At 42.3% G+C, this 13915-nt stretch overlaps 1 protein-coding gene across 1 annotated transcript; it reads right to left on the reverse strand.

Moving 5' to 3' along the window:
• Positions 1 to 1948: 1948 nt before the first annotated feature.
• cdc6 (cell division cycle 6 homolog (S. cerevisiae)) lies at positions 1949 to 10483 on the reverse strand. The gene is made up of 12 exons (XM_049571021.1): positions 10347 to 10483; positions 8718 to 9057; positions 8341 to 8607; positions 7876 to 8075; positions 7272 to 7420; positions 6748 to 6854; positions 6349 to 6488; positions 6142 to 6242; positions 5719 to 5786; positions 5358 to 5545; positions 4241 to 4381; positions 1949 to 2308 (listed from the first exon to the last, which is right to left on the reverse strand). Exons 2-12 carry the CDS (start codon positions 9043 to 9045, stop codon positions 2216 to 2218), a joined length of 1782 nt encoding a protein of 593 aa, XP_049426978.1. The 5' UTR covers positions 9046 to 9057; positions 10347 to 10483; the 3' UTR covers positions 1949 to 2215.
• Between the last annotated feature and the right edge of the window lie 3432 nt (positions 10484 to 13915).

The following is a 13915-nucleotide window of genomic DNA, read 5'->3' on the forward strand; positions in this document are numbered from 1 at the left end:
TTCCCCAGCAACACTTTCCAGCTCCTCCTGAAGGAGCTCAAGGTGTTCCCAGGCCAGATGAGGTATGCAATCCCTCCAGTGTGTTCTGGGTTAGGAGGCACCCAGGAAGCATCCTGATCAGACGCCCCACTCCAAGGATCGCCACCTTAAGGTGATGGAGGGTTCCTGGGAGCTGTGTGGTCCAGGGCTAACAGTCCCTGGTAGGGTCTACCTAGGCAAAGTGGTCCCAGGGGAGGGGCCAGACTGAGAACGGTTCAAGAAGACATTAATGAAACAGCACATTTAGGAAAAGAGTACACTGGGGCCCCCCTTTGGAGCCAGACCTGGGTAGGGAGCTCGCCAGCGAGTGTCTATTGGCTGGGCCTTGGACCATGGGGCCCGGTTGGGAACAGCCCAGATAAAATGACATGGAGCCACCGCCCCGTGGGCCCATCACCCACAGGGACTGGCATCGGGGCCAGGTGCATTGCAGGACCCTAGCGCTGAAATGACTCAAGTACAAGTATGTCAAAATTACACTTAAGCACAGTATTGAGTAATGTACTTCGTCACTTCTCACCACTGAAATCATAAACGAGGTTTACCAACACTTTTTTGTGCCCACTCAGACACTATCAGCCAGTCTGTTTATGATTTATGTCCATCTCTTTCCCTGCTGAGTGAGCGCACAGAAGATGAGTGACGGTGCATTCAGAGGTTCACAGAGAAATCAGGGATTTAAGAGTTTCATTCTCTTGATGTCCTGTATGAGACAAACCAGCTTCGTTCTGCAGCCCGGTGGATACAAACAGGAGTCGCCTTACAGCTCCTGCAGATCTGCTACAGGCCGGAGAATCAGTCTGACCTGTGTTACAGTGAAGCTGTTAACCCTTTAATCCAATCACAGAGCCTGTTCAGGCGGACCGTCAGTGGTGTGAGTGGTTTAAAAGAACAGCTAATACACAGTGTTGGGCGGCCTGGTGGTCGTGACACATTTAGCCTGATGTTTGTTGCTCGTCTTTTCTCCCCATCACCACCAAATAAATACCATCAAGTTATATACTGAAATTCTAGGTTCAACAAGATGATTGAAAGTGTTTTACAGAGGACAGAACGGCACTGAAATAAGACATAAAAGAAACAATAATAGTTTTTCATACGCATGGAAACCCTGCAGCATAAAACTGAGCAACACTTATACAAAGTACAAGTACTCACCAGCTGCTTTATTGGGTTAGACGTTGCTGGTGCCAGGTTGGACCCTCTTTTTAATTCTTGGTGTCACAGATTCAACAAGGTGCTGGAAACATTCCTCAGTTTCCTGTTGTTAGCTGACAGGAGTGGCACCTGGTGTGGTCTTCTGCTGCTGTAGCCCATCTGCTTCAAGGTTGGACAAGGTGTTGTTGCTTCAGAGATGCTCTTCTGCACACCTTGGTTGGAACCAGTGCTTATTTGACTTCCTGTTGCCTTTCTATCATCTTGAACCAGTCTGGCCATTCTCCTCTGACCTCTGGCATCAACAAGGCATTTTGGCTCACTGGATATTTTCTCTTTTTGGGACCATCCTCTGTAAACCCTAGAGATGGTTGTGCTGAAAATCCCAGTAAATACTCAGACCAGCCCGTCTGGCACCAACAACCATGCCACGTTCAAAGTCACGTAAATCACCTTTCTTCCTCATTCTGACGCTCCGTTTGAACTTCAGCAGCTCGTCTTCACCATGTCTACATGACTACATTGAGCTGCTGCCAGGTGACTGGCTGATTAGCCATTTGCATTAACGAGCAGTTGAACAGGTGTACCTAATAAAGTAGCTGGTGAGTGTAAGTGCAGTACTTGAGTAAATATACCATGTTATTTTACATGCAAAGAAGAAACATGCTTGCTGTTACACAGAGGTACAAAGCGCTGATATATGTTCATCAGTATCTTTAAGCAAAAACAAGGAACTCTGGTTAAAATGTCTGAACATCTGTTTATTTACAGCATAATAATGGAAAATGTTTCAAATCCAAACTGAAACAAAACGCTGTAATTTCAAGACTGACGTGTGAGTTCAACATTTTAACAACTCAAAAACTGAGCATCAAAACCAGCACGAGAAAAGCAAATAAAATACAAAAAGATTTAGAGTGACACTGTCATTAAAAATTCTGTACAAACTCTCGGCAAAAACGAGAATTAAAAAATAAAACCACTGAAAAAAATCTTAGTTCATAAAAAAATAAATATGTGATCAGGAGGGGAGTCCTGCGGCGAGGATGCTTCCCAGCAGCGTCCGATCCTTCAGAGCGTTTTCAATGTCTTTCTCCTCGATCTTTAGAAACACCTGCAGGAAGAAACAAACAAACATCTCAGAAAACATCCTCAACTCTCTGATATACACGTCAGAACAGACCAAAACACAAATGCTCACTTTGTAGCTGGAAATATTTATGTGAGCGATTTCAGATCTGATTTATACCCAGAGCTGCAACCATTTGCCGGTAATCAAGAAAAATGTAATTGTTCAAGCAAAAATGCCAAAAATTAAATGATTATCACTTATTAATGGCCATGCAGATGAGCAGTAAGACATTTCAAGGACACATGTATTCAGGTTAAACTGAATACTCTGATAAAACGAGTTTACCGTACAGATAATGTAATTTTTTTACGAGTATAATCCAAGTAAAAATGTGTAAATATCCGTACTCATGACGAAGGAAAATTCTTGTTTAGGTAGCCGTGTTCAGTCTCACGCCTGTGTGATCAACAATGATCTGAGCTCAATCCTGAGATTGTTCTGTTAATAGTTTTCTAATAAATAATAAATACAGCAACCTCCGATCAACACATTTTAGTTTCAGGTGCAAAGTAACTTCAGGTTAAGGCCCACCTATTTTTCATTTTAAAATCTGCCATGTTCCATGAACAGATACGGACAAGGATAATCTAGTTGGTCGAACAGGTACAGATATAAAGACATAAAAACTGTCCACTGATCTCACAGACGTTTATTAAAGAAATATATATAAATATCAGAAAAAGACGACGCATTTTTTTTCTCCTTTAGTTCCCTTTTCAGCGCAAGACTTTTTAAACATTTTATTTTAATATATTTCTTATTTTATTGTTTTCTTTTTTATCCAATTTAATTAATTCAATATTTTTTGTCTTGTGAATGTTCGTATTTTGAAAGTTATTATGAAAAATATAAAAATAAAAAGGTAATATATTCTACTCATGTGATAATTATCTCTAACTTATTTCCGTCTTTGCTGCATCGTTTCCATATTTTTCATTCAGTTTTTTACCCCACCGCAGACACACAATAGGATTAAAAAAGAAAAAAAAAACCTTAAAATTTATTTTGTTTAATATTAACTTATTTATTTTCTTTGATTTTTTTTTTTCAATTTTTATTTTATTTATTAAACTATTTTTTGTCTTGTGCATGTTTGTAAATTTATATATATTATGTATGTCATTATGTAAATAATATAAAAAATAAAAAACAGCATTATATTCTATCTGTGTGATAAATATCTTGAACTTGTTTCAGTCTTGTTTCCTCGTCGCTCCCTGACTCAGAATGCTGATGTTAACCAGAGCAGGCCGTCGTGTGCTCGTAAGGTAACCTTTTAATATTTCACTAAGAAAGTAAGAAAAGCTACGTCTCTACTCAGGTGTAACGGTACATTGATCTGGATCGATATAACCACTCAGTGATGAACGATCCAATGTCATCGAAACAACGTGAAAACATCTGTAAGACACGCCTTTATTTTGAAATTCCCTTGACGTGTCTGTGTCACGATTTCCGTCCAAGAACACAGAGCTGGAGGCCTAGCGCCACGCAGATAATAAGTAGCAAAGAAAAAGACAATGAGGATAGTTGCCGCTATCGTCTCTTATTGATCGCAAACCTCATCACAGAACTTGAGATATTGCATCGTATTGTTGTCCAAACAATTGACATAATGTTGTACCATGATGAAACTTGTGATTTACACTTGCATATTTTGTTTGGTTTCATTTTGTGAAACTTCTCTTTCTGATTCGAGAGAAATGACAGCTTAATAACAGACTGACAGCAGAGCCGCTGTAACAACTTTATCCCTCAGTGTCTGTCCTGACGGTGTGCAGGACAATCAGACAGTCTGAAATGATGCATCAGTATAAAGAGGAACAGATGTGGTGATGTAATGGTGATGTAATGTTGCGGAACAGAGTGACAGAGTCATGGTGGAGCGATGATACATATATATGTGGCATGTACCTTAGTGAGACGAGCCTCTTTGGCTTTCTTCAGAGAGAAGATTCCTCGACTCTCCAGCAGACTGCAGAGAGACAAACACTCGCCCTGTCCGACCGCTGACACCTGCCGCCGCGCACACAGACGACTGTAAACCTCATGGAGCTGAAACACAAACACAGGGAGCAGGTTTACACTTTTGTTAAAACACAAAAACACCTCAAGTGCCTCACATTCAGGCTGAGCTCCAGCGCCACCTGCTGGACATTTACAGTAAGTACAGCTGCAGCCACGACGTCACTGTGAGACATTTACTGACTGAATTAGCAGGTTTTATTCTGATAAACGTGTATTCTGTAATGTTAGCTTTGCTGCTAACTCTTACAGGTATGGTAACTTACATTCCAACTCCTACACTTTAAGATAAAACTTTATTTATTTATCCTCAGGTAAACTTGTGCAGCAGTTGCTGTACAAAGTTGTTTTAGTGTTTTGGCTAACAAAATCTCATGAACCCAGATACAGTAGTACTTTGTGTTTGAGGTGGATCATCAGGGATTAACAAGAAACGCTGAATTTAATTTAAATGTTCTTAATAAAAGGACTATGTTTAAATACATGGGATTTATCGTTTTGTTTTCTATTGTAGCATCAAATATGGTATAGAGAATTGTGGAATTTCAGTGGTATTAGTATTGAAAACTTAGTTTCTCGTATCGTGACGTGCCTAATTGTGATTGGGTCAAGATTTACAGTTGACTTTGCTTCTTTGTGTTCTTCTTTTGGTTCCTCTCACTCAAGTAGGAGGAGCTTAGCCTTTGTTACCACAAGGAAAAACTACAGTTTAAACTTTAAACACTCCACATAAATAGTGTCCAAAAAGTAAAAAGATAATTAACTGCTGCTTGCCACAAAACATATGTTGTGCTTAGTTCACAAAGTGCCACCAGGATAAATAAGATCTAAGAACATCAAGATAATCTCCTCTCATCGTTGCAAAGCTGCAACATCACACAGTTTATCAGCAGCAGCATTCTCTGCTCGGTGTTTTTCAACATCTACTCTGGTTCACTAAAAGTATCTCAGTTCTGCAGGACAACATCTTGTGTTGCTCTCTACATAAACCAGTTCAGTCACTCACCTTTCCAAGGACGATCTCTTTGCTCTTCCCGTTGCGTATGAGCAGCAGCAGGCAGCAGACCAGCAGCTTCTGCTGCAGGGGGAAACTCTCTCCGTCAGAGCTGCCGCCGTCGCTGCACTGTGACGCCATTCGGTCGCCGTAAACCTCCGACAGCACCCGTGCAACCTGAGGGAGGCTGACCCGCGTTGCTGCACGCACCCGAGGACAAGAAGTGGTTGAGTTAGTGTTTGTGTTTCTCCAGTCAGCAACAAAAAAAATTGTCTAGCAGTTGCAGCTTCTTCAGACCAAATTTTAGAGATTGATTTCCAGATAATTTCATGACGACAGCAGTAAACGAAGGACACATCACAACAACACTCACCTTTAGTTTCAGCTTTTGGATCAGATGTTTTCTTCCTCTCATCAGACTCCACGACCTCAACAGCTCTCCTGGAATAAAAACAACAGAAAATCAATCTAATGTGGAACAAAATCAACACCTAAACTCTCTTTTATGGCAGTAAGAGGTGAACTCATGAGGAAGTGACACAGGTTCACCTCAGGGCAGAGAAACACACTTTACCTGAAATGTTTTCTATTTAAATTAGGTTCTAATCACAAATAAAACTGCTCAGTCATAAAGAGGAAAACGGATTTATCTTAATTTAAACTGCTTTGTGATCGAGATTTCTGTTCGATTGAAACGCTGCACGAATGAAGCCACTGGGAGCTTTTTATACAGTGTGCAGATCTCCCAACAAGCAGAAACAACACAGAGGTTTATTCTGCAGGTGGACACTCGTACCTGCAGATGTCCAGAGCTTTCCTGGCGTCTCCCGACACCGCAGACACTTTTCTGGCACAGAACTGAACAGCCGAGGCGTCGAGGATGCCTTCAGCTGACGCCTGAAAGGAAGAAAACACAGATTAATACGAACGTTTGAGATTTTTTTTTTTTTTTTTAAAAGAAATACCAGCATGTCTTAAATTTTAACCTCCAATCTGTGTTTACCTGCGAGAGTCTGTCCTGTACGATGGCGGCGAGCTCCTGCCGGCTGTAGGGAGGGAAGTGTAACAGCAGCGGGCGACAGTGAGGGCGAGCCTGCAGTCTGGGCAGGATGCGGTCGGTCAGATCCAGAGCGTTGGCGATACCTTACCAAAAAAAGGACACCTTTAACTTAGAGACTTTTAACGCAGGAAACACTGAACGTCTCTGTTTTCATAATCTGCTGTGTGTAACAATCAGCTTCTGTGGTTAACTCTCTCCTGTGTGGCGCCGCACACCAATACCGTTAAATACCGTGTCTCCCAGTGAAAATACAGGGAGGTATGAAAAGATAAAGATACCACCCAAGGCTAATATCCATCTAATCTTTCAGGTACTGACGTGTTATTGTGTGCGATGTCTTACCGACGAGACAGAGACGAGACTTTGGCAGGTACGGCCACTCAAAGATGGTGTAGAGGACGTCCTGAGCTTTGCTGTCCAGCTGGTCCATCTCATCCAGAACCAGCAGCCTGACGAGGAAAAACAGATCAGAATTTATACTTCTGCTCTGAATCGACGCCGTACCTACGTCGTAGCCTGACGTGCACCTCCCCAGAAATGTAACTACACGTCGAAGAGACGCAGACCTCCTGTCTGTCTCTGTAAGCTGAAACCATTTCCCTCAGTGGAAACAAAACTTTGATTTACTTTAATTTCACAGATAAGAAACAATAAATTGTGAAGACAGTAAAGCCTCCACAAAAATAACATTTTAAGTCTTTTTAAGTCTCTATTAAGCCATGTTTAATGTGTGTTTAATGTGTGTTTTGACTTTACAGCACTTCACAGAAACCTCCACCACCAACTAGTGTTTTGTAGGCTACAGCGTAGGGTCTGCCGCACAACTATAAATCCCCCTAAACAGAGAACCACATCAGGTTACTCACACAGCGGGCCCCGGGGCCGTCAGGAACCTCTGCAGTCCGTTCTGCCCGCCAGGCGCTCTCAGCTTGTCGGCGAGCAGCGGGAAGATGGCATGGGAGCTCCGCAGACTCATACAGTTCACCACCACCGTCTGTACCGACGACAGCTCGGCCTAATGGGACCAGAAGACACCGGTTATAAACATTTAACAGAAAGCGTGGGACTTAAACATCCCGGGAGCACTTCCTGCAACTACCAGTAAACTTCATAATACTGAAGTAAAAGCACAGAAGTACCATCAAAAAAGGCTTAAAGTAAAAAAAAAAAAGTAAGATAGTTAATTTGTATTTTGTGATAATCGGAATCTGCAAAGAAGCTAAAGTTATGAGGTAAATATCGTGGAGTTAAAAGCACAATATTTGCCTCTGAGACGTGGTGGAGTACAAGTATTAAGTAGAACAGTATTTGTAGTAAATGTCCTTATTTCAGTATTATCTGACTCCAGGCAGATCCATTCAAACCTTCCTGCAGTGACACAAAGTCCCCGCAGCTCCACACATCTAACTTAACTTCCCTTCAGTCTGCAGTCAAATATTTCTATTATTATTATTTGCTCTGTTAAAGTACCTTCATCTCCTGCAGCACACAGTTGAGGCAGGCCGTCTTGCCGGTGCCTGGAGCTCCGGAGATGTAGAGGCTGCCAGGGACCCGCTGCATGGCCTTCTCCTCCAGGAAAGACCGAATAGACGCCCGCTCGGACTCCCTGGACAGGAGCCGCTCAGGGATGGCGGTGTGGAGTGCCTGCTTCACGTTCAGAAACCTCGACTCTGGAGGAGAAACGTGTTTTATGTCTTTTAATGATTAAGCCACTACAATAATTCTTTTTAATATTTGGGGATTTATAAAAGGACGTGGACGACACAATGAGACATTTGAAGTTGTAAACTTGGACATTTGTTACCATTTTCAAACCAAACTCTTATTCGATTAATCAAAATAATGGTTGGATTAATGAATCATGAAAATAATAATAGGAGGCTGCAACATTAACTTGGATTAAGTGGATATAAATTTAAACTAAGGAGCTCTTACTTTCTGCAAAGAGCCGAACGACTGGCTGCTTCCTCTCTGAGTTTTGGCGTGCCGGACTTCCAGCAGGCGTCTCCTGTCTCCTCGGAGATGATCTGGAGGTGGGAGACAGTGGCTGCCGTGGTGACGAGGGCGGTACCAGCTGTCGGCGAGCTGAGACTGGCGAGTTCTCGTCAAAGCCGAGCTTTCTGGGAGAGGCCAGAGTCGGCTTGCTCTGCTTTGGCGGTGAACCGAGCAGGCCGGCGCCGAGGTTACAACCATTGTCGTCACCTTGAGAGAGAAAATACAAGTGTTTAGGAGGAAGTCATATCTGTGACATCAAGACTTGATGTGACGTGATGCTCATATGGTCTTCCCGTCCTGTTAGAGGAGCCTCTCACCTGTGCGTTTTCGGGGGCTGAGAGGAAGTCGTTGCTGGAGACTGGGAGATGATGGCTGGGCTGCAGGTCGTCTGGGGGACAGAGGAGACAGGTGGGTGACCGGTCGTCTCGGGGAGAGAGGGATGGGCTGGTTAGCGGGGCGTCTCGGGGACAGCGGTCCGATGCTGGTCAGGGCCGGGGAAAGGTGCTGATGTCTGGGCTTGGATGGTGACGGAGCTGGAGATTTGTCCAGCTGCGGCGTCTTGGTGCGTGGGGGAACTCTGCAGGATTTGCGGCGAGGGAAGGACAGCGTGGGCTGAGCCCGGCCCTGAGAGCGTGTGCTGGGCATGTTGCGTTCAGTCTGAAACATGAAGGAAAGATCACCTGTTAGTACAGAAAGTGGACTGGGAACACTGGGGGAAATTAGCAGGAACTTAACGGTTAAGTTCCCAAATGTTAGGTAATGTTCGCCCGTTCTTAGCACAGATATCTTCTGATCTTATATTAGACGCTTGTTAATGTTTCTGCATTTTATTTGGGTCTAGTACTGTCGTTTATGTACGAGTACAAACACAACGTTACTTGAGATTGTAAATCCCTCTGAGACAAAGTTGTGGCCACTTAAATAACTAACTTTTATTCATTCTGTACAGAACTTAGCTCAATGTGAGTTGTTTTTAAATATGTTTTATAAGTTGAGTGACGGTTAACTGTCACAGACCCTTTCAAGATGACTTTTAACCAAATTTAGGGCAGATTTTTGGACAAATCATGAAGCATGTAAGTAAGTAGAGGAGTTATGTAGAAACATGGTTATTAGAGGGAGTTCAGTTTTGCCAACAGGTAAGTCCAATTATTAAGTAAAATGGCAGAATTATATATATTTTTCAAATTATTTGTAACACTATAAATGTGGACTTTTACATAAAAGGCTTTGTTCTTTTCCACAGAAAGGAACTGAAAGATATTTCTAGAAGTTCAGACCCAACAAATTCAAATGTAAGACTATACAATGACTTTTGAGGCCTGATTGTTGTAACATTGACTTGTTAAAACAGGACCTGCAGACACCCTGTAGTATCTCCTTTCCTCCACATCCAAACACTGAAGTGTATTTTGTCTGATATGATCAAGATGTGGGTCCACGTTCAGTTTGTAAATGTGAATAAAGGATGACAATAAAGTTTCAGTGAGTTGAATGTTGCAGTCGTTGTTCTTACACACCAGTAAAGCTTCATCTTAAACATCAAATCGGCCTAAAGTGATCGTAAAACGACAGAGAGCAATATAAATGTGACGTGTTTTAAATTTACAAAGCATTAGCTAACATTTGTTAACATTTAATCGCCCGCAGAACAAACAACAGTGCGGTTGTTAAATGGCGCCAAGAGAGCAGAGATCGAAACCATGACGTCTACACAAATAAATGCCAACATTTCGACTTTAATATTAACGTGGTTTAATTTAAAACACATTGCATCAACATGAGAATATGCCCGATGGGGAATATTTACGTGAAAAAGAAGCTAATCGTTGCATTTTAGACGATAAACTAGCAAACCAGCTCTGAAGATGAGCTCTCTTCCGGTTACTACGAACAAACTATTTCACCTCTAAACAATAAAATTAAAGTGTTAGCGATATTTGTACCTGAATAAAAAGTTGTACGAAGTCTTCTCAGTTGAAAGTAGAGTGTTATCTTGTCCTGAAGCCCTCTGTGTGTCTCTGTCTGTCCTCCTCCGCACACTCACTGAGCTCAATCTAGCGCCAAACCTCCTCCCGGATCAGCTGTGTGTTGAACGCGCTCCACTGCTGCGCTCTGATTGGTCCTTTAAGGTCACAGCAACGGCGTCCTCGATTCTCATTGGCTCAGCGGTTAGGCGGACGTTACGTCATGCTTAAGGAGCCGGCAGTACGTGTGGCGGGAGTTTAAAAGAATGCTGTTTTGGCGGAATATAATTTCCCGGGAACTGAAGCGTTGTTTTGTTACAGCAGTGTGTAACGTGGCGCAGTGTTCGTGTCAGAGTCCCGTTAACACATGACTGTTTATACAGAATAATCCGCCATCTGTGTCACTGATGACATCACTGAGTGTCGCTATAGTTAAGACACCACTGATGATTTCCTTATTTTGTGTCAGGCTCACAAACACGTGCCCGAGACACCATTACAATGTGCATGTTATGAGACTGCTCAGCCCTCAAACAAAATACTCTGCTTTTTATCTCATTCTGCCACAAGTGTAGGTCCCCTTATTTTAGTTTAATTTTAATTTGATACACTTTATTAATCCCTGAGGGGGGACATTCAATATTTTCACTCTTGTCATTCACACACACATGCCCGAATTACACACACATGCACAAACAGGAGCTACACATGCATTACATGGAGAGATGTCAGAGTGAGGGGGCTGCCCATGACAGGCACAGTTTGGGGGTTCGGCGCCTTGCTCAGGGGTGCCTCGGCAGTGCCCAGGAGCTGAACTGGCACCTCTCTGTTGACTAAAATGGAGTGTAAGGGATGGGTGGTTAGTGGAGTGTTCCATGGTACTCCACAGGCTTTCATGGGTGACCGCAGTTGGAGAAATAATAGAGAATAACTCAAATTTTTCATGATCATCCAGTCCCCCAAAAATCAACATATAGAGGTCATTATAAAAGAACATCCCTTATGTCTTCATATACAGGACAGTAAAACAAGAAATTAACCTTATTCTCAACCTCACCTACATTACACAACAAAATATCCTGTCCCTCTCTGGGGTGGAGTTAAACCTCCCAGTCTCTATGGCTGATGAACACAACTGTGCACACAGAGACACTACAATCAGATGAAACCTCCTCTGACTGCTCACAGGTGTGAACGCTTAGGCAGCATGTGTTGTATATTTTCAACAAATTTAAGATCACTTTTTGAAACTGTTTTCTTTTGGACATTTATGTTATTTTTCTGTTTGTTAGCGTAATAAAGCCTTTTATCGTCAACAAAACAAACACTTCAGTACAGTAACGTTTTAACATTTCTGAGACACTTGTACTTTATACAAACATTTGTATTTTGTTAAGCTTTTATTTCGTTTTTTTTAACACTGTTAAACACTGCAGTTATGTGACAGCTGTGGCCTTCAAGATGAGACAAGAGCACATATAAAAGCCACTTCCAGCAACAACACACAGCAGCACAGTGATACTCCACCAACGCAACCTGTGGGCCACAAAGGTGATACACAAAGGGATTTGTTTGCACTTTAACGTTAATTAGGTGCCAGGGTGCAATAAAAGCATCCAAACAGTGCCAGGGAAGGATCACTCGGACCCCCAACAGAGGTCTGAATGACCTCAAATCATAAAACCGCCCCTGCACACACCTGCTATGTGCGGGGCTTTTGAGCCAGGCCCCTGGCCTCCTGTCATTTTGCTAGTTGAGGATCCCTTCAGTAGCACTTTCAAGTTAATAAACCAATCTAAGAGACCATTGTCCACAGTGACTGCTGATGTATTTGGTATATGTTACTCCCTATACATCTTTACTTCTGTCAAGAAGTATCTCATATTTCACTCGGACTTGGATGTTTCTTCCTGACCCATTAATGGCACAGTTAGGTCTGAGGGTGGCGCCAAAGCACAGGCCATGACACCTGCCTCAGGGTTTATCACGGTGACCATGAAGTGTAGATACAACTACAACCCCAGCTCCACAAAAAGTTGGGACGCTGTGTAAAATCAGTATGCAGTGATGTGCAAATCCTTTTGGACCTCTATTCAAACTCATAAACAGCATTTATTTTCAATAATACACATTTATTCTGATCCAAAACACAGAGGCATGTTCACCACTGTGTGACATCACCTTTTCCTTTAACACTCAGTAAATGTTTGGGAACTGAGGACATGAATTGCTGAAGTTTTGAAAGTGATATTCTTTCCCATTCTTGCCTGATATACGGCTTCAGTTGCTCAGCAGTCCAGGGTCTCCATTACTACATTTTGTGCCTCATAATGAACAACATGTTCACCTGGAGTCAGGTGTGGACTGCAGGCAGGTCAGTCTGGTACCTGCACTCTTGGAACACGTGCAGAATGTGTCTCAAAACTCGGCGTCTGGATGGTAGTATATGTTGCTTCAAAACCTGAATGTACCTTTCAGCATTCATGGAGCCTTCACAGATGAAGAAGTTACCCATAATGCCATGGGCTCTAACACACCTCCATACCTTCACAGATTCTGGTTTTGAACCTTGAGCTGGTAACAATCTCTGGACGGTCCTGGATGACCCTCTCGTGTCACAGCATCATGAACGTCCACGGTTGCCGAAAACAATTTGAAATGTGGACTCGTCAGACCACAGCACACTTTTCCAGGTTGTGTCAGTCCGTCTCAGGTGAGGTCGGGCCCAAAGTCGTCTGCAGCGGTTTCTGGATGTTGTTGATATCTGGCTTAAACTTTGCATGGTGGAGTCTTAACTTGCATTTGTAGATGAAGCAACAAACTGTGTTCACTGACAATGGTTTTCAAATTGTCCCTGAGTCCATGTTGTACTGTCCTTTATACAGTCAAGTCAGTTTATAAAACAGTGTCCTCTTAGGGGTCAAAGGTCACAGCCATTCAGTGTTGGTTTTCAGTCTTGTCTCTTACATGCAGAGACTTCTATGGATTCTGTGAATCATATGATAATATTATAGATTGTTGATGGTGAAATATCTAAATTCTTTGCAATGGTGTTGGGAACAGTTGTCCTCAAACTGCTGGACTGTTTGTCCCTGCTGTTTTTCAAAACTTTACCATCCCCGCTTGTGAACACCTGAGTCTTCACATCACATCACATCACGTTCACACCTATTAATGAAACTATCATTTGTCACCAGTTTACCTGTGGTCCAGGTGCAGCATTAAATTCAGATTAGTTGTATATTTTACAAAAAACAAAGTTTATCATTTTGAACATTAAATATCTTTAGGCTGTATTCATTTAAATATAGGTCAAAGGGGATTTACAATTAATTGCATTCTGTTTTAATGTATATTTGACACAATGTCCCAACTTCTTTTTGGAATTGGGGTTTGTACTATAACTACAACTGAACTACAGGTTTTTAAGACTTAAGATTTTCTATTGTTTGAACCCTGTAATGTGGATTTAATCTGCTGTTACAGTGAGTCATGAAGATCAAGAAGAAACAAAGTGAAAGCATGAATCACAGACTTGATATAGGAAA

This window comes from Epinephelus fuscoguttatus, linkage group LG3 (assembly GCF_011397635.1).
Source record: "Epinephelus fuscoguttatus linkage group LG3, E.fuscoguttatus.final_Chr_v1".
Taxonomy (NCBI): Eukaryota; Metazoa; Chordata; class Actinopteri; order Perciformes; family Serranidae; genus Epinephelus; species Epinephelus fuscoguttatus.